This window comes from Alosa sapidissima, chromosome 1 (genome assembly GCF_018492685.1).
Source record: "Alosa sapidissima isolate fAloSap1 chromosome 1, fAloSap1.pri, whole genome shotgun sequence".
NCBI classification, from domain to species: Eukaryota; Metazoa; Chordata; class Actinopteri; order Clupeiformes; family Clupeidae; genus Alosa; species Alosa sapidissima.
The window spans coordinates 30,458,820-30,480,683 of record NC_055957.1 but is presented as its reverse complement, the minus strand read 5'-3'; the positions used below and the strand labels follow the sequence as shown (position 1 = coordinate 30,480,683).

The following is a 21,864-nucleotide window of genomic DNA, read 5'->3' as shown; positions in this document are numbered from 1 at the left end:
CCGAACCGGTTAATAACGTTCCATGTCAGCTGCAGGACATACAAATAAGTAGGCTGATCATTAGGACTTATAAGACTACTTGCACTGTCCGTGACCTGGCAGTCTGCCTCAGCGCCGGTTACCTATTGGAACCGAGTTTCGGTGCCCAACCCTAGGGACTAAATGAAGTTCCTCCTCATCTATGAGAGGGTTGATGGATTCTATAATGTTTAGCCTACTGTGTCCTGTATCTTTTGTGAAAGAAGGTAGATTCTCAGGTAATGGTCTAATGAAGTGATCGACAAAAGGTGATAAACCAGAGCCCACTATGGGTTGGCCTGGAAGTTGTTTAAGGTTTTTGTGGATCTCTGGCAACGTATAAAAGGTTTCAATAATCGGGTCCTGGCACGGTCTCATCCAATGGTTGCGCTGGTGCTTGAGTTACTGTAACTGCATTATAGTAGGCTATACAATGTATTTGCCATACTTCTGAAAGGATTCAGTAAGAGTTTAATTAAAGGAGAAATCTGGCAAATTTTTACATAGATCTCCGTTTCTTGAGGTCACCGAGTAGCCTACCATCGGTGCGTAAAAAACCCCCTGAAAGCAATCGGTTTTACCTAGCTTGAGTTGCTACAGCCAGCAGCTAACGCAGCCAGGCAGCTACAACACTACACTCTGGGGGCATGTTCGTGAGCTCCCATTTACATGCCCCCAGAGTGTAGCGCTGTAGCTGCCTGGCTGTGGCTGTAGCAACTCAAGCTAGGTAAATCCGATTGTTTTCGGTGGTTTCAGTGCTCGGTGACCTCGAGAAATGGAAATCTATGTAAAAACTCGCCTGATTTTTCCTTTAATGTACTAACTTTAATGTAATTTCACCGCTTGTTTTGAAATTGAAAGTGAACTGAGACCTTGGCTGTTTCCCAAAGTCGAGCATGCTTCCTTGATCGAATGCTTCCTTGCGAGTTGGGTTCTACGAAGATGAGGTTAGAGGCCTCCCTTGCGTTCTTAGGCCTAGTCCACACGTACCAAACCGATCTTTTTTCCCTCCGTCTTCCCTGGAACCGTATCAAGAATATTTGCGTCCAAACGGATCCATCTCAACACGACTCAACACGTTACTTCATACCCCAGGCCTATAGGTGGCACTGTCTCTTTACAGAAATTGACCAAAACTTGCGCTTTACAAACAGACAGAATAGGCTACGACGAAATGGCTAGTGCAAGGAAACCAGAATTGTTTGTGTGGACTGATGGTGAACTGTCAACTGTAGTCAACTGTAAAACTAATAAACTTTATTTTACGGTTTGTGAAGGGTGCAGTCCCGTCCTTCATTTGGCTAATGCAGGTAGGCCTACTAATCACCTTTACTTTCTTTGGTTGTAGGATAGTCCGTGATTCACATTAGTTTTGGCTATCACCGCAATTAGGCTACTAAACGCAAGGCTTACCCAAGTTCTAGGCTATTCTGTCGCCACATTTATAATATTGCTATAAAAACTTTGTTAGTAACAGTCAATACGTTTGCCTGCATCAAATCGCGCATTTGCATTCAGTGTGCTACCATCGGCTTAACGTGAGTTCTAAGCGTTTTGTATGCTTATGTATGCTTATATCTGATTTCACTCGACTGTGAATGCATGTAGGCCTACTGTATATATGTTGTAAGACGTAAAATAAATGATTGACACTGGCACTACGCACAAATTAATGTAGCCTAAACGTACACCGCACTTTCCTAATAACTTAAGTTCTCTCGCGTCACTGACAGTAGCTAGAATGCATAAAAAAACACTGGGAAAAACAGTGTTCAGTCCACCAAGTCATAAGCTATCGGCGCTGCGCAGCACCAGTTGTGATATTTATCTTACGGAGTGTAATCGTAGGTAATGTCATGTATGAAAACTAGTATTGTTAGGCAATATAAGTGCAAGTCCAGGGCAGCTGAGGTGTGGCGATGACATCATCGATACTCAAGCAGGATGTGCGGTTTCGCTGTCTAAACAAATTCAAACGGGCTACGGTTTAAGATTTTTCCACTCTGGGACCAAGTTTCAGAAAAGTGCGGTTTCGGGCAGTGCATTTACAGAATTCGTTTGGACGCTTGGCCAAGACGAAGCAAAACCTCTGCGTTTAACCTAAAAAGCATCTCCGTGTGGACAGGCCCTTAGACTCTACTTTGGAACAGCTAGTGTGAACGTGCACGTCACCCTGGTCCGTCTGATCGCTTCCACTTTTAACTGCACACTTCTGTTTCAGTAGGGGCGCTGCTCTGATGTATGTCAACGCAGAGGATTATGGGTATGGGTATTATTTTTATTCACCTGAGGATTCACAGATGCCTTGAAAAGGCAGCCTTTGAGTATGCTTCCACAACTTTGGGAAACAGCCCTGGTGTCAGCCAGGTTAGCACAGCATTGCTATTATCCCTAAAACCATTCAGTATGATGGTCAGCCGAGTTGTAGCCTGGAAAAATCCAAACTCATTCACAAAGTGAATAGTCTGGTGACTCATGATTGGGATTCCTTTCCAACACTTGCATCGCGATGGGCACTAACTTTAAAATCATTGGTCCAGCCTTACCAATTACATTGATCAGAGGATCTTAACGTTACTTCCTACTTCGCCTTAACTTTACAAATTGACAAGAAACAGCATCAACAGTCAGGAAACAAGGCATGTGGGTCTACCTTTGCTGTAGGGTACAACCGGGACGATTGAAACGCGGGATGAATTAAACATTCCATTTTTCTCCGAGTGCAACGATGATAGTCATCATTTAGACAAAACATAGAGCATATTAACCTCCGTTGCTCAGCCAAATGCCTTCCTGTTGCGTCCTGTTATCACGGAGTTACAGGCGATAAACGATTTTTGATGGTCACAAGTATACTTCATTAGCGGTTTATTTTTTTTGATTATTAAAGAGTGTGTTTCATTTAAAGGTTTGACTTAATACTTATTCAGTAGAGCATTTAATGCTCTCCCCAATCCCAGACCTTCACATTGCATGTTTGTTTGTAATGGATGCAAAACAGCCTATAAAGCTAAATGACTATAGCGGGACGATTGAAACAGCTGTTTCATTTGTCCTGATCAGGCAGTAAAACCCCATTTATTCTAAGTCAATGCACACATATCTGTGTTTATACTATATTTTATGCAGGTGAGACATGGAAAAGCAGTTTTAGAAAGATGCAAATATATTTGGAGCTATCAGGTAGGGGGTTGAGTTTTGCCATGTTAACCTATGGAGACTGACGGCCTGTGGGTCACGAAGGGCACTTATTTGGATGTGTGGTGGCTTTAACCACGTAAAATAACATTTTGAACTATAGAAACATTATATAATTCAAAACATGCATTATTCTAGCTATATTAATGGCATAGTCCATGGTATTTCCATAACCGCGAGATATACGCAAGATACGCGCTTTACCATGACGGCAATGAGTTGTTAACAGACATGAACCAAGACGTCTACCTAGAACCAGGAAATCTATCTAAAATAACACATACTTGTAGTACCATTCATGATATGTTGTCAAATATTGAAGTTGTGGGAAGTTTATATAATTTAAGCTGTATGTTTCATTCGTCCCCCATGCTGTTTCATTTGTCCCAGCCAGGAGGGACAAATGAAACAAAACTCACGTTCGACTTTTCCTTAAATAACTCTTGAACGGTTTTGTTCAGAGCTGTAAATTCAACTGTATTTGACAAGAGGACAGGTGTAGGTTGCTAGTGACAAAATATTAACTTTCAGTGTTTTACGATGTCTTTTAAATTACGTTTAATTAAAAAGTGTTTCATTCGTCCCGGTTCTCCCCTAAATAAATTTCAGCATTTTTCCAACTGCATTTTTTATGTTTGCAGGTGTTGCTGTTTATCACAATAAGTTTCAGTTTTGTCTTCCCGTCTCATTGCTGATTTGTCTGACATTTTTCTTGTCTGAAGGAAATGTTAGTGAATTATGGTGTCCCAGATTAGAATCTCGCTGAAAGGAGATCTAGGAGCTGTATTGTGCAAATGTCCATTGATCCTGTGTTGATTAATGAGGAGCCCAGGTAGTGGCTAACTGTACCAGATAATGTAGCCTATGTGTGATCCAGGGCTCTGAGCGTCAGGTGCTTTAATGACATCGCTCATAAGTGTCGAGACACACTAAGGGGCTATAGTCTAGTATCAGTCTCACTTCCCTTCAGTCACAGCAGGTGGGCTGTGGAGAAGCGCACAGGGACTGTTCATCTTATATCTGGTGAAAAAATGGCTCTGCTTCTGAATGGTGTGTGTGTTAGTTAGAAAACACATTCTATCCCAAGATGAACATGTACATACATGTGCAGCCGGAAGGATGAAAGGGGCATCTGGAATCCCTCTCTGGGCTGTGCTTCTGACAACACTCTGGGCCTCTGCACAGCTTCATGTCCATTGACACACAGACACATGCTTGTTATCGCCCTCTGTTGTTGTAGTTGAGTTACTGCTGTTATTGTAAGCCAAGGGTGCCCAACCAGTCGCATAGTGAGTCCCAATCGATCGCGAGAACATATTAGACTTGTAAAATAGAATAACATTCCCTAAATAAAATATAGTCTAATTGATCACGAGACACGAATTAGCCTATATTTGCACAAGCTATAACAGACACCACTCTTCAGCTTGGCCAATTAAAATGTAGGCGTATACACATCATGCAAGCTTATTTGATTTGTGCCATAGGTTGCAGATAGATGCGATTGCAGATGCATTCTTTACCGTTAATAGCAGCCCCTTAAGGACTCCCTGTATTCCTCCTTATTTCAGATGTAAAACATGCAAGAGATCATAGGCTACAATTTAAATGGACATTTTGAAATACTATTTTCCTCTCGTTTCTGTTGTGCAAACTCCACAACAGTAAAGGCGCATAATTGTTTGTCTTTCTAGCTTCTTTCTCCCCTATTAATTTCAGTCCAGAGTTTGCCAATTGTCTAATAATAAATATAAAAAGTTACTTAATCTCTAATTTATGAACCAGACATCTTCCATGCTTGTTTTGGTCTCGGCAATGCTATTAAGATGCAATCACTCTTAGCCTCTTGTTCATATATTTATTAATTTCACTTTACAACAGCTTATCACATCAATAGGCTACAGTACATACTGTACAAGCATTAACTCGAGGGGAAAGTGCTGATTCTACTTTCCAAATAGATAGATAGATACATAGATAGATAGATACTTTATTGATCCCCAAGGGGAAATTCAAGGTCTCAGTAGCATACAGACATCACACACAACATGCACTTACAGCAGAAAAAGTATATAAATATATATATATATATATATATATATATATATATATATATATATATATATATATATATATATATATATATAAACACCACTGAATAATAAAGACAGTAGAAGATAAAAAAAAAAAAACTAAAATACTAAATATACTAAATAAAACTAAATCAAATATCCAACCTGAGGTTGTGTGTTTTGTTTCACATCACATTGAGCTGAGTCTTACCATTGAAGTAACCAACAGTATGATGTCAATAATAATAATAATGGCCTACTACTACTACTACCACTACTACTATTACTACTACTCCTTGTAACACTAGCCTACTAATAATATATTCAATAATAATAATAAAATAATAATAAATATTAAAAAACATAGTTACTAGCGACAATATACAGCGTCCAATCAGTTTTAAAGCATGGGGATAGGCATTTTGTGTGTTTGGGCATTGAGATTATAGAATTGTGAAAAAACTGAGGAAGAGTAGAAATCGCAAAATATATGAAGTCTACGTACTGGTACATGTAGGTACCGGAAATGACTATGGCTTTCTATTTGGCTTGGTAGATCTCGGGACACTGTCAACTTTTAAAAGTTGATTTTCAATTTCAATTTAATTGTACTTATAGAGCGCCAAAAAATTACACATGTCTCATGGCGCTTTACAGAGTGTTAGACAATCAGAGAAAAGAAAAGAAAAGAAGGCACATGGGTAACAGGGGAACAGAGGAAAAACTCCCTAGAATTGGAGATACATATAGGAAGAAACCTCGAGCAGATCCACGACTCAAGGGCCTGACCCATCTGCTTAGGGTCAGATACAGGACATAAGGTCTGTATACATGACAAATGCATAAGTTAGTCAGGTGTAGAGAATAGAACATGGTGTCACCTGAGGTGAATGTTACAAGAGGTGGGATGGTTACATATCTGGTATGATAATGCATTAATCCTAATTTAGTGTCAGAAAGTTCAAATAGTCCAGCGTAGGAAATGGAATTGTCCAGGGGATTAGGAGTTGTCATAGGGCAAGTGGTGGGTCGGCAGTACGGGCCAGGAATCCGGGCAGAGTTGTCATAGGGCAGGTGGTGGGTTGCTAGGCTGTACGGGCCAGGAATCCAGGTAGGGGGACAGTAATAGGCGATGATGGAGTGAGATGAGGGCCAAGCACATGGATGGCTGATGACTGGTGATGGTATACCTCACGAATAAGGTAAGGGGGAGTAAAGATAGATGTATGTGGGAAAATCAAAATGGTTAATGTCAATAAGTAAATCAATGGTATTGTTACAGTATACCATAGTGAGAGTGAGAATAGGCAAGAGAGGGAGAGTTGAGAGAGAGAGAAGGGGAGAGAGAAGGGGGGGGGGGGGGGTTGTATGGTGTGGCACAAAAAGTCCATGACAGCACTATGCTATAGCAGCATAACTAATTGCCTGATGAACTGATTGTGGTTCAAAAAAGTTGCCCACCATTCCTAGAAAATAATAGCCTGGAGGACCAGACCCAATCTGAAAGATTAATGGTCTGGCCACGAATAACGTAATGGCCCAACTTGAGGGGTGGCACCAAGCACGCATTTGAAAATCTCACTGCACACAATTGGATAACACTATACGATCAATGTTAACTGACTGATTCCGGACTTCGACGCAATTGGATAACACTACGTCTGTCATCTGTTTAGCTTGCCTCTGGCCCGCCTATATCAGATACACAGATATGATTGGTTCCCCGCGATGCAAGGGGCAAACGTTGCGTGCATCATTACTTGTTGTCAGAGTCTCCCTGAGCAAATGCTTCCGCGAGAACTCTGGATTTAGACAGGTAGAACTTTGTGGAATTTGGGCATAAGTGTGACACAAGGTACTAATGCAATTGTTTTGCATAAATTGATAGGTAAGGGGGTGTAGACTCAGAATCTGACGGGTGCCGCTCCGGCACCCTTGAGCATTTTCTTTAAAATGGCATCACCTGCCACACCCCTTTTTTAATCATAGAAAATCATCTAAATAGACATTAACATATAAACCCATTATGTATGGTATCAAATTAAAGCTCTTTTCATACAGAAATCAGCTTTGACCATAATAAAGTAGAAAAAATAAATAGTTTAGGTCCCTCCAGAGAACAAAATACCTTTTGCAAAGTGGTCAAATTAGGTTCCTTTTTGCTGCATAATAGCTTATACCTCTAAATTGTGCCATGTTTGGTATTAAATTAAATAAATTATGGAACTGCCATGTAGCTTAATACATACAGGAATACAATCATTAAATAGTAATTTATTTTAATATGAATTATAGCAAGTCTGATGTACCCTAGTTCACCAACTTGCGGGTTAGCTAGCACGTTAGTTTTAATTTCCCTTGAATCAGTCGCTGAATTTCAGACAGCAAGGTTGTGAGGTACTTCCCAGGTAGTTAGCACATTAATTATAACTGTCCTTGGATTTCCCCCCAGAATTACAGACAACAATATTGTTCATCCTAACATTTTTTTTAATGCTTTAAAAACAGACACCACAATCCAGAATTGTTACAAACTAGTCTGAGTTATGAGGTACTTGCCAGTTAGTCAGCACATTAACTATAATAGTCCTTGAATTTGCCCCCTTAATTACAGAGAAAACTGCAAAGTTGATTACAGGAGGAGAGGACAGAATCAAGAAAATTATTTCTTCCAGTATTGCAAGGAATGACACGAATCATTTGGAATTACAACAACAAATATAACAACAAATGTAAATCAGGTTTATAGCCCAAGTATACTTGCATATACAAGGAATTTGGTCTCTGCATTTATCCCATATGCAGGGATGGGCATTTATCCCATCCGTGAATTAGTGAACACACAGTGAGATGAAGCACACAACAAGCACACATGAGGTGAAGCACACATAACCCGGAGCAGTGAGTTGACTTGCTACAGTGGCGCTTGGCGAGCAGTGAGGGGTCAGGTGCCTTGCTCAAGGGCAGTAGGTCACGGCTGCCCAAGTATACTTACATATACCAGTACGGGAGCATGCCTATGTTCCCACAGCCCTATGTCCCCTAACCCTAACCCACACCTCAGGCCTAACCCTAACCCTAGAAATGTGGGAACATAGGGCTGATCCCACCGATGCAAGGGTTTTGTGCTCTGCATTTTACCCATTCAGGGGTAGTGTACAACACACCCACACAAACAATGAACACCCATTCAAACACACACACACCCTAGAGCAGTGAGCACACTAGGAGGATACATACACACCCGGAGCAGTGGGCAGCCCTTGATCCGGCGCCCAGGGAGCAGGGCTCAAGGGCACCTCATCCGTGGATATGGATGTGGGAGAGCGCTCCCCCCACCCACATTTTTCCTACCAGTCGGGGCTCGAACTGGCCACCCTTCAATCACAAGTCCGATTCCCTAACCAGTAGGCCATGGATGCCCAAAGTAATTGACATTAATGCTGTGGCTGCAAAATTATGAGACAAATGTTATGATTTGTTGGCTGTTCATGGATTGTTTGGTTGTGACAGTGTGTCATATCCATATAGATCATGGGTGGCAAACCTGCGGCTCGCGAGCTGCATGCGGCTCTTTGCCTCCTCGCGTGCAGCTCGAGCTGCTCATCTGATGTTCTCACTTCTCCTTGGATTTAGAGTTTTTTATTTTTTGAAATAGCCTATATTTCTGGTAAATGAAAATGCGTTTCATAAGTTGATAGTACTGCCAATAGTTATGCTGCAATGTTTAAATTAAAATAATTTTACCGTCATGTTATGGATAGGAATCTAGCCCAAAAAGAAGCAGACACGTTTGTTTCTTTAGCCAGGTGTAATGCTGCAATCAGGAAAACCCTGACGCTAAGCGTAAACAGAAAGAGGAACACGGAGGACATTCAAGAGGAGGATTCAACTTTTTTGTAGGCTAGCATAACCCTTCTGGTTGATATGTCAACGTAACCAAAATAACACCGTTAAAAAACGTGTTCTACACGTTAGTTTGGTACTTGGTATGCCATACTTACCTGAGCTTCAAACCTGAATATTTCCCAAAGGCATTGACCTTTGCAAGTACAAGGCAGTGGTGCAAAAAGTGGGTATGCGCTATATGCGGCGCATAGGGGCGCAGGACCAGGGGGGCGCCAAAGCAATGTATATATATATATATATATATATATATATATATATATATATTTGGTATTTTCTATATGTAGCTACTGCTGTGCGTTTCTAAATCATTTCAACATTTTCTCAATGTTATATAACATTTTAGGGGACTAACAGGCTAGAGTAGGCGTCCTCTCTCATAAGATTCCATCATAGAATTTTGACATAGAAGAGGGAGTGGGGGCGCCGTGAGCGCTGAGCGAGCAGGTAGGCCTAGGCAAGTAGTGAGTTGCCGTCTATGGAAAAAGATGGATACAGCAAAAAAAGCTGTCGGCAGCTAAAAATAAGTGAAAATAAGTAAAAATAAATAAAAGCAGTTAAATAAGTGGACGGTGAAAGGCAACAGGTAGGATTTAAAGTGATGATGTCTGTGCTTGGAGGCTTGCAAATATTCATGATATAACAGACTAACTAGAGTTTGTTAAGCAAATGCCGATTGAAACATAGCCTATTCCATTCAGATAGCTAGGTGGCTACTATGCTCATACTGCACTTTTAATGGCAAACAGAAATGTCACGCTAGCAACAACTCATTACATGTTTCCATATCCTAACAATGAAGGCTCCTTGTAATAACTTAACCCTCTACTGCACACATTATTATGCAATCATGGAAAAAAAATGTACATGTTTTAGCATCGGCCAATACCGATACCGGCCGATCCAAGCATGTATTAAAGATTAAAGATATTTACTTATTTTGTTGTTATACTCATGTTGAAAAGGGTTTTACTGTTAAGAACAACTAGCCAACTTAATTAGGTTAGTTTGAATAATCCACAATGGTTGGTAATGAGAAGCTGACCTGTTTATTCTTAACAGGGTTAAATAAACACAAAATAATAAATAGTCAATTAACCACACAAACTGAATAGGCATCAGTGCTCTGCTCTTGAACAACAACAGTTTAAACCAAGGCTTAAAACATTCTACATTCTTCTAAAACATAAAAGCCCATGCAATAATATAAACCCTTATGAAACCCATGATTACATCCCTTTAAATCATGAAAATCCACCATAGAAATTCAAGGGAATTTCAAGGGAATTCCATATGACAAAGGGAAAACCTCAGCAATCAATTTGATGTTCAAGAGGAATCTTGATTTGAAGAATTGTACATATGTACTGTAGAAGCTGATGAGCATGAAGGCAGGAATGGATTTCCTTTCTTGCCTCTACTATGGGAAAGACTGTTGAAAGCCTCAGGTAACTTGAGATACATGTTATTTACCAAGAAAAGAGACCCTCCTAAAATAAAAGAGTCTTCCTCCAAAAAGAGAATAATGCAGCGGAACACATCAAGCGTGCACGGCTGCAAGTCCTTCTGTGGAGAGCTGCTGACAAAAAAACACCTCCAGTGTGTACTGATGATGTATTTCTGTTTGGTTTGAAAAAATAGAGGATGGAATTCCTGTGCCTGTTCATGCACTGACATTGCACCCAAAACAGGTCTACAGCTTGTTGCTTGTGGATGCAAGGCAGTGCCAGTATGCTCCAGGGCCTCTTGTTAGTCAGATGGACTACCATGCACCACCTACTGCCATTGCAAAGGTGGTGAACAGTGTGCAAATAAAAATTCGAAGATGGTTACACTTTCAGTGAAGGATACTGATGACAGCGAGGAAGAAATGTCTGATTGAATGAATGTTTTTTGGAGGAGATATTTGATGTTTGTGATGTGTACAAGGCCAGCCTGGCATGTTCTGTATATAGTTGCTTTCAGAATCTGTGAGAAAGTTCTACTTTTTTCCTTATAACTTTGTCTATTTGATTAATTGTTGAGGGTTGATACAATTTGTTGCTCAGCCTTTTATTGACATCATTGATTTCTGTTTGAGAAGAGCTTTCATTTGATACCATACATGATGGGTTTATACAGTAATGTGCATTTAGTTATTTTTTTATGGTCAAAAAAAGGGGGCGTGGCACATTATGTAATTTAAAAAAAAATTCTCAAGGGTGCCGGAGTGGTTCTACCTGACTAATTCCCAGGGTAAGAAAATAGCAGACTGGGCACCATTCCTAACCACAAAGAATGATAAAAGTTCAGATTTGCCTATTAGCATGTGGATGTTTCATGTCAGAAAAAAACAGATATCTGTGTGTGTGTGTGTGTGTGTGTGTGTGTGCGTGTGTGTGCATGAGTAAGTGTGTGTGTCCATGTGTTTATCTTTGCGTGCGTGTGTGCATGTCTTATGTGTTTCGGTATTAACCCTTAGAACCCGATTGATGCAAAGTGCGTCAAAACACACACCCTTTCTTCTCTGTTAAATTGCTCCGGAACTGTTCATCGCAGCAAGATGAAACCTTTATTGCATGACAGAGCAGAAGTGGGGCTTTCCAAAGAGATTACACAAACGTGTCTGTACGATCAAGTATAAAAATAAAAAAAAATCATGAAATTAAATCAAATTGCATCATATTTACAGTCTATACTTCTCTGCGTTCACCTGCGCACCTATTACTCTCGTTTGAATTACTCGCGAACCCGTGATCGCATAGATATGGCAAGCATATCAGATGAAAGAAGAGACACAGGGCGATCCTTCTGGCTTATAAAAACAGACAAAGTGACAGCAAAATAATAACTTCATATTGCTGGACTTACCCCACGTTTTTGTCTGTTTCTGTGGCAAAGCATGTTTATAATCCAACGCTATCGTGTGTTTCTCTATGGCAAAGCATGTTCATAATCCGGTTTTGAGATCCTTTTGCAAATTCCTACATGGCATCCAATTCAAGGCTCACATTGCATCCCAATTTGTTCAACAAAGAAACACCTTTTTTGCCTTTACTTTGTTCATGGCAATGCAGTAAAAAGTTGAGAATCATTATGAGTGCATACACGCAGGCTAACACGCAACCTTGGGTCAAGTCAGGTCAGATCAGTTCGTGTCACAGATATGGAGCACAGAAAGGTAATTTTTCATCACTAAATAAAAAATGGCATTTATTTCCGTAAATCACACACCACATACAGTATATTGCTCAGCCCCAGAGTATCCCTCCAACATGGCAATTATATTGCCCGATTCAGGACAGTCTGCCCTACACACACATGACGGGACACCGTGTGGACGGGGCCTGTGTCACTCCATCATGTCAGTATGTTGCCAACAACTTGGCCTGCACTGACCTATGCCATGCGTTCATGGGGGGCCTTACAATAAAATAATTTATGTGTACATTTAGTGACCGTACACCAACAAGGATTCCCGGGACACTGAAAGACCGGGGTACACCAAACTTGGTGGGCATGTAACCCCACATTAATAGCATGGAACCATCGCTTTTCGTTTTGATCTGTAGCCCCCCCTGCTGGACTGGACCCCCCGAAAGGAGGGTAGGGCAGACACAGTTTTCTGTGAATATCTTGAGAACCGTAGGGCCTAGGATGATCAATGTTTTGCGTATGTTTGCCTCCAGGGGTCATGTAAACCCATTCCATATGCACACATGTGCATACACAGATACACACGCACACACATACATTCACAGTAATCCTACTTATGACACATACTCACACAGTAGACATATATACTGTACGCATGCATGCACATGCACACACACAGGCACATAAACAGTCAAACACACAAGCACATGCACACACACACACCCACACACACATAAACATAAACATGTACACGCACACATGCACACAATTCAAGAATTTCTCAGAATTATGAACAGGCAAGATGGGGGTGGGGTTGTATAAAATGTATATTACATGTGAAATCTATGAACTAATCATGTTTTGGTACTTGTTGTCTAGCAGATACCAGTGAGAATTGAGTGTGCATAATGCAATTCAGTGAGACAGTTAGAATCATGCCTTTCAGCGTGACTTATTTTTGTGGAAAACATGTGCTGGACTGGGCGGCTGTCATATTTTGTACCGCTCTGCGGTACATCTAGTTTCATTCTACTTTTTTTTCACAACTTTCTGTCAGTTCAGTCACATACATACGACAGACTATTAGGGCCACACATGAAGAAAACACATATTTTTGCCATGATGAGAAGCCAAACCCAACATGTCGTTTAAAGACGACATGTCAACATTAAACACAACATTTTGAGAATAAAGTTGAAATATCATGTCAAATTTAATCTCTAGGATCTTTGGTGTCAGCAAAAGACAGCATTCCAGAAGAGGAGATTTTGTCCTTCAGTCATGTGCCAATGCCTCCACTACTCCCAATCAGACAACAGAGGTGATTGGTGAATTAAGATGCCAAGTGATGGCTGTACTTTTTGGTGGGAAGTCCACAGACTCTCTTACAACATTACGGCACAACACCCTCAGTAGTAAGGTTGTCTTTGTGTCATTATTTGTGACTCTAGAACGTCTCTCTCCAACTGCATCTGCTAGTAAGCTTCACAGCTTTTGAAAGTTATCCGCTGTAACTGTGTGCATTTCTGCAAGACTTTCTTGAATTTCCCCTGGGGATCAATAAAGTATCTATCTATCTATCTATCTATCTAAGACACTCTTCTGTTAATGTAGATACGGATTACGCCTCACTGCTGCCTGTGGAACATGTCAAAATGAACAATGTGACAATCTGCACAACTTCCTTTCAGAGGACTGGTGGATGATGATGAATAATGATATAGTAATTATTTCTGATATACTAATAAATATAGTTTAATATTAAGTTTAATTAGCTCCCCCCTAATGATAGATGCCAACATGTATTTGATGCATGCAACTATGTAATGCATGCCTATGCATGGATTATGGTTCACTAAAATCACAGAACAGCCAGAACTATATATATTTTAAAAGCATATACCCTGTACATGAAATATAACATCAATCAAGTTATGTTCCCATCTTCCACCACACTTTGCATAATACATACTCTATTCTGTATAGGCGGATCTAGTGTACAACTGATACATTTTGGTATGTACAGTTCAGGGGAAACAAATTAAACATCCTAAACTATATATTTTCTGAAAGCATATAACCTGTACTGTAGATGAGACATAACACCAGTTAAGACATGTCCCATCTTCCTCCATGAATGCACAATGCATTGCCCTCTATTCTGTATAGGCGAATCTAGTGTAAAGTGGATACATTTGGGCATGTCCAGTCCAGGTAAAACAAATTAAACACCCTAAACAATGAACAATGAAAACATATAACCTGGAGATGAGATATAACACCAGATAAGACATGTCCCATCTTCCTCCATTCCATGAACAATACATTGCCCTCTATTCTGTATAGGCAAATCTAGTGTAAAGTGGATACATGTTGGCCTATATTGTCTAGGGAAATCAGATTAAACACCCTAAACTATATATTTTCTAAAAGCATATAACCTCTAGATGAGATATAACACCAGTTAAGACATGTCTTATCTTCCTCCATGCCATGGAGATGGTTCATAATCCTGTATTGCATTTGCTCTGTATTAAAATGCATTGATTTTAATATATGGCTGAAAAAGGTAGAGCATTGAAACATTTTCAATATTACCATTTAAAATCATATTCTTGTTTAATCTGACCACAATTTGACATCAATTTCACCCCTGTAGGCTGAATAGTAATTGAGATATAGCCATTTTAACCTCTTGACAGCCATTTTGGTGGCCATTTTGAAAATGACCCCTTTCCCAAGGTCAGATTTCACTAGATTTTTAGTATGTTATTTAGCCTGTCCAACAGTACCAGAATCCATGAAAAAAACTTTTGTAATTTCTTTAACGTTGAACCCTATATTGACCCGCCTAATGACTGAATCCGACACGCTAGGGGGTTAAACAGGCAACGCTTACAACGCTTCTTCGTACCTGGGTGGTTTTATACTGTCCGGCCAGTAATCAGTGCGAACGAACTCTGGTGTGTAACTAATCACCACGCCCCCCTAGTTAGCGGGAGCAGGGCAGTGTGGGACATGTAGGGAAAACAGGGAGACATAGGGAAAAGACAGGGAAACAAGGTGAACTGGCTACATGTGTACGTGTTTGTAGAAGAAAGGCAATGTCTGTTATGGTGTGCTATATTTTGTGTAGAGGAAAGGTGAGCATGTGAAGAAGTTGTTCTGGCAGGGGTGCTGTCCGTGCAGACAGAAAGGTTGTACGTCACTGTCAATGGGTGGATGGATTGGTATGACGATAGCTGTCACTTCAGGGTGTGTAAGTGAGATTTATTGTTTTTCTCTTCCTCTTCCTCTTTCTCTCTCTTGGTTTCTGTGTGTGTGTGTGTGTGTGTGTGTCTGTGTGTTTATCTTTGCGTGCGTGTGTGCATGTCTATGTGTTTCCTCACAATTAAAACACAAATCCGGTCAGTTGTGTTGCCCCTGGGTGGCCCCCTCTGCCTGACTAGGAGCAGAGAGGTGTGCACCTATGCTTTTCGGCTGCACTTCTTGGCAGGTTCGCTTGCGGGTGGATTTCAGAGGAGTCCCATTAAACCCTCCTAAGGGTCCTGCTGTCCTCTTCACCACTGTGACAGTGTCTGCAAATCCTGTCAGCTCTGCTTGCTCACTACCCACCTGCAGGGGAGAAATAGTCAAGTTCTGCATTGCCAACATTTCCCATCCTCCCATCTTCTTTTACTTTTTATGTTTATCTCTCTTGTCTGACTCTTCTTCCTTCTCCTTTTCTGTCCTCCCTTCCACCCACAAAATATTTCTTCCTCCTCTTCTTCCCCTTGACATTCCCTCTCACTGTCTCACTGTTCATTGCCTCTTGACAAACACCACTGTTTTATCCTCTACCTTCCGTTTACCTAGAGGCAATTATCTATGAAAATCCTCTAAGGACAGCAAACATACTCAAGCATCCCCCCCACCCCCAGGACAGAGAAGCTTGTGGCAGACTATACAAACAACGTGCTATTGATTTCCCTCGGCTTACTTAATAAGGCAACTCCTCGGTCCCCTCCTCTGCCTGCATTAATAACAATTAATAATTTAATTAATTAATAATAACAGGGTCCGGGGCCCGCTCGGTTCAGCTCAGCTGGTGTGCACCCTGCAGCCGCTCTCCGACTCTGGCTGTGACGAGTGCCAGAAGGCTTGGCATGAGGAGCCTGACAGTAACTGTCATGTCAAGACAAAGTGCCTCCTCGCACCTCACACAAATCCTCCTTCTCCTCACATGGACAGCCAGGCCTGCTTATAAATAGATTGCCATCCTGCCACAAATGTGTGTGTGTGTGTGTGTGTGTGTGTGCACGCACATGGCTTGTTAGTTGTAAGTTGCTACATTATGCATGCAGCCTCACATTGGGGTGTCAGGCTCTGAAGCTCACAGCACCTACCTCCTCCCCCTCTCCTCCTCTATGTCTAGCTTTACACAGAGGAGGGTAACACCTTCACACCTAAGATGACACCTGTAGAGTATATTTAATTCTCTGTGTGTAGAGGAATGGAGAATTTGTGTGTGTGTATGTGAGCTTGAAGTGGATGCATGCGGTTCTCCATCCTCTAACTTTGCGATTGAAGAGGTGTGACATCCGAGGAGACACCATGCAGTGTGCTTATCAGTGTCATTAAAAATCCCCCCTATGTGCTTATGGCTGAGACTGCGTGGCGAAGCGGCCACTGACAGGCGCCCTTAGGTTACAGCGCTGTGTTCTTCTCTACTCTGCTACTGAGTAGGGACGTCCGCGTCATAGAGTTTCCCCTCTCAGCACTACTGTTGTCTCTTCACCAAGCAGATAAGTGCTTCTGCTGCAGTGAGAGTCACATCAGACACACACACACACACACACACACACACATTTGAAGAGTAGAGGGAAGATCTGTTCTATTTTCCTCTCAGTAGGGCTAGTGAAGCGCAAAATATGTTCTTCAAATATCTCTCCCAGCAGAATAAGAATAAAAGCAGGGGGCCTTGATGAGGGTATCACTTTCTCTCTCTGTCTGTCTGTCTGTCTTTCTGAGGACCCTGACACAGATAACAGCGTGTCAGATCTCAGTCCTCCTCTGTCTGGAGAGCGAGGCCCGGGCTCCTTTAGCTGCCGCCTGTGAACAGGAGCAAGTACCTCTTGGTTGCCGTGGCGGCAGCTTCAGTTTATTTTGGTCTGGAGACATCTGTCGCCTCCTGCTGTGGTCAGGCTGGCGTGCCCAGCAGCCAGAGGGCTCGTCAGGCAGAGGGCCACGCTGACACCCCTCCCCCCCCCCTCTTCTACTGAGGTCCACCTCTGCTCCATATTTCATTAGTCGCTCATCTTGTGAAAGCTCACACTCTATTTGCTATTTTTTGTCATTCTTAAAGAACTCCTGAATCCCATCATTCAACAGCAGATGTTCTATCATTCCCTTCTTTCTGTGTTTAAAGTGTTTGGTCTGGGAGGCCATGGTGTATAATTTGCCAAGCTCTCTTTGTGTGTCTCTCTTTCTGTCTGTTTCTCTTTCTGTCTGTTTCTCTCTTTCAGTGACCCTTCTCTCCTTTCTCTCCATCTCACTCACAAACAGGCACACACATTCTGTGTCTTTCTCTCTCTCTCTCTCTCCATCCCTCCCTTTCCCTTGTCTTCATCTCCCTCGCTGCCGTTCCCCGTCACGCTGTCGGAGGAGCTGCAGGTGGCAGCGTGGGCCGCCTCATGCCATCCCGGCCACTGAAATCATCTGAACTGTGAAATGTGTGCGCTGGCTTCAGAGAGAGAAAGAGGGGGAGGGGGGCGTGATGCGGGGGAGGGGGCGGCAGGGATGGAAAGAGGGGAGGGGGCTGTCTTTGACCTTGGGGTGTCCGTGTGTCTCTTGCAGACTGCGCCACACGCTGCAGGAAGTTCCTGATCTCGCGGGTGGGGGAGGACTGGATCTTCCTCATCCTGCTCGGCCTGCTGATGGCGCTGGTGAGCTGGGCCATGGACTACACCATCGCCTTCTGCCAGCAAGGTGAGCTCAGGGGGAGGCTGGGGGTGGGGGTGGGGGGGGGGGGGGCTAAGCTAGGCTACCTGTCTGCCCCATCATCAGATGTAATTGGTTGAGGCACATTTGAAATGTTGCAGCGGAGCTTAAAAGAAACACAACCACACTCAATCATAATCTCACTAACATCTACACACATGCACACACACACACACACACACACACACACAACCTTTCGCTGTTCACCTCTCTTTGCCTGATGGAAAATCAATGAAAAGTTCATCTCACAAGTGCGTCAATGCTCCTGCAGACACCCCCACCCCCAACAGAACAGCAATGACAAATTGTTGTGCTCAGTGCTCAACTCCTCCACCCTGCTGTTCTCCCCTCATCGCCCTCTTCTCTGGTGATGGCGGGTGGGAAGCCCCAGGCTGCGGTGTAGCGATGCAGTGCGGTCCAGTATGGTGATCTGAGCCGTGCCGCTGGTGGTGGTGGTGGTGTCTCTGCTTTGTCTCCGCAGCTCAGAAGTGGATGTACGGGGGACTGGATAGAAACATGCTGCTCCAGTACCTGGCCTGGGTGACCTACCCCGTGGTCCTCATCACCTTCTCGGCAGGCTTCACGCAGATCCTGGCCCCGCAGGCAGTGGGTGAGACAGCTGTGCAGACACCGACTGACCGCCTCTGACCCGCTCTCCTGATGCTCTCCTTATCTCTCTCTTGGATTCTGCAGTGTTGTCAGTCTGTCTGTCTTCCCTCTCCCTTCCTGTCTCTGTCTCTCTCAGCCTGTTCCTCTACAGCTTCTGTGTGTGTCGTTACTTTTCTGTTTATAAGATATGCACACGCGCACACACAGACCCCACACACCCCACACACCCACACACACACACACACACACACACACACACACACACACACACACACACACACACACACAGACAGACAGACATATGATAGATAGGTAGATAGATTAATACTATTACTACTACTACTAGATACTATTACTACTAGTGTATACACACACACACACTGGACTGGTTACATACTCTCCTTGTTGCCCCCCCCCCCCCCCCCCCCCCCCCCCAGGTTCAGGGATCCCCGAGATGAAGACTATCCTGAGAGGCGTAGTACTGAAGGAATACTTGACCTTTAAAACCTTTGTGGCCAAAGTCATCGGCCTCACATGTGCCCTGGGCAGTGGCATGCCCCTGGGGAAGGAGGTGAGAGAGAGACCCCTCATTATGTAGCTACTCTGAGAAGGCCCTTGGTGGCTAACAACTGTATTTTTTGACATACAGAGGTGGTTTCAAATAACAAATGTTCACAAATGTTTGTAAACACTTGCAGACAGTTTGTTGAGATAGTTTTCCGCAAACACACAAGGGAGCAGGATGACGGGTTACCCTTGAAATGGAATGTTTACACAAAATCATTCCAATCAAACTGTTTAGAGAAAACGTGTTCACTGCAAATGTTTGAATTTCAACACACCTTAGTTGTAGAGGCTTTCAATTCAGTAATAAGGAAAAGGCACACAAGGTTATGGATAGAATGTCTGTGTCCTGTGAAGGTGTAATGTTTTGGCCTTAGTAAATAAATGTGTACACTTCTTGTGGGCCTCCATCACCTCTCTCTGCACCTGACCTTGTATGTACTGTAAGTGAGAGAAACTTACCTGCAGCACTTCCACATGGACGTTAAATGCAGTAGAAGCTCACTAACTAAAACAATAGTGAGGGGGGAAATGAGTGCCAATTATGAAGACCTTTGAAATGGCTCCTCTTGCATGTCATCTCTCTCCCTTTTCTCTCCTCTCTTCCCTTTTGCAGGGACCATTTGTTCATGTTGCCAGCCTGTGTGCTGCTCTCCTGAGCAAGTTCATGGCCTTGTTTGGAGGGATCTATATGGTAAGAGACACTTTCATATGAAGGAGGCATTAAAGAGCAAACCCCACCATTTCCTCAACACCTTCCAACCAACAGCCCCCATTCCCTTGGACCCCCGGGCCCACACCCCTGAAAACCCCTCAGTTTCTGGTGCTCTCTCTCTCTCTCTCTCTCTCTCTCTCTCTCCATACTGACCTCATGTCCTTGACACCCACACACCTCTCACATTTGTCTCACCTGAACCATCCCAGCCTGACACTCTCTCCACCCCAGCGGAGCACAGCACCAGGTGAAAAGATGATGAGGAGAGAAACACTGACCCCAAAGAGACTAAGGTGTCCGGCGAGCGAGCGAATTAAGAGTCACACACACACGGGTCCTTTATACTAATATTAGTCCTTTAGACTAATGTGTGAAGTCATTGGCGCAAAGAACACGTTTTTTTCTTGAAAAGCCTCCGCCTTACACGCCGTGTATACTTCTCTGAGCCCATTTTAGCCCCGAGCTGCCTCCCACATTCAGGGCAGATTGGAGCCTTGCGTGAATGCAGCCCAGAAATAGCGGCAACTGATGTCCATCAGACAACTGAGGCCAGTTCCAGAGATGTTTGAAGGTGTATTCTTGCCCGAGGCTGAAATAGCGTAAATGCATCTATTGCTAAAAGATGCGCTTACCATTCCATACAAAATTATACCACTGATTTGTGAAAAGCCTCGTCATAGCAGTAGTCAAACGGATGTGTTGTGGATACTGCAGTATTTACATTCCCCTCTAGTGTCAGACACCAAACAGGACGAGGACCACAAAAGCGTCACGTTCAAAAGTTTATTTAAGGGTTGGGGGTTTCAGGGGTTCCGGGGGGGGTACAGGAGTTCCAAGAGTCTGCGTGTGTGTGTTCCCCCAGTAGCCGAACAGCGAAGGCAGGAGCTGGATGATCCGGGAAGTCCTGGGGGAAACACACACACAACAGCAATTGAAACGAAGCAGCAGTACAGTCAAGGACTAGGCGGTATTCGTAGAAGAGGGACGGAAGGCAGGTCAAGATTACCGGGGCTGGAGAACACAGAAGTAGTCGAGCGGGTCCGGGATCACAGGCAAAAAGTCAGAGGCGTTTTCAATAAACAGGCAGGTAACTGGTGCTGGTTGCAGACGATCTGACAAGTGTGGACTGAAAAGCAAGGCTTTATATAGAGGGCATGATGAGTGGTGAATGCAGTGCAGCTGGTAGGTAACGAGGGTGAGGCAGAGCAGAGCAGGAACAGGTGGAGGTCATCAGACTTCAATCAGCACGTGTTACCAGGCAGAGAGAGAGCTCATGACATCTAGTTGTAAGCTTAGCTTCATTATTCATGTTTGTGAGCAGAATGACCTGTTTGCAATGAGTAAGCAGTTGTGTCTTGCTAGATAAGAACAGCTGGTCCCTGGCCTGCCATTGTCACAGCATGCTGAAGAAAGGGGCACCTCCGATTTGCAAGCACTGTATTGCTCGAACAGCTGTACGAGATAGAGTAGGATTCTGACAAGTCTAAATGAAGTTTCCGTCAATCTTTCAAATTCACAAAGGCTGTGAACATACAAATTCAAAATAGCTGCAAGTGAATTCTGTGGGGTTGTCAAAGCTTTACAGAGCTCTCTCTCTCCTGTGCAGGCATGTCAACGGCACTTGATAGATTGTAGCCTGCGTTGCCAGACACTAGTGTCATTGTTACA

General features: G+C 43.1%; 1 protein-coding gene across 4 annotated transcripts in view; it reads left to right on the top strand.

Annotated features, from left to right (window-relative positions):
* Positions 1-21,864, top strand: part of clcn2a (chloride channel, voltage-sensitive 2a) — a 124,590-nt gene that overhangs the window by 76,506 nt on the left and 26,220 nt on the right. For all 4 annotated transcript variants that reach the window (XM_042098940.1, XM_042098955.1, XM_042098946.1 and 1 more), the window contains 4 exons: positions 18,165-18,296; positions 18,790-18,918; positions 19,355-19,488; positions 20,098-20,175. In XM_042098940.1, the coding sequence (XP_041954874.1) occupies positions 18,165-18,296; positions 18,790-18,918; positions 19,355-19,488; positions 20,098-20,175 (473 nt within the window). The remainder of the gene's footprint in view (positions 1-18,164; positions 18,297-18,789; positions 18,919-19,354; positions 19,489-20,097; positions 20,176-21,864) is intronic.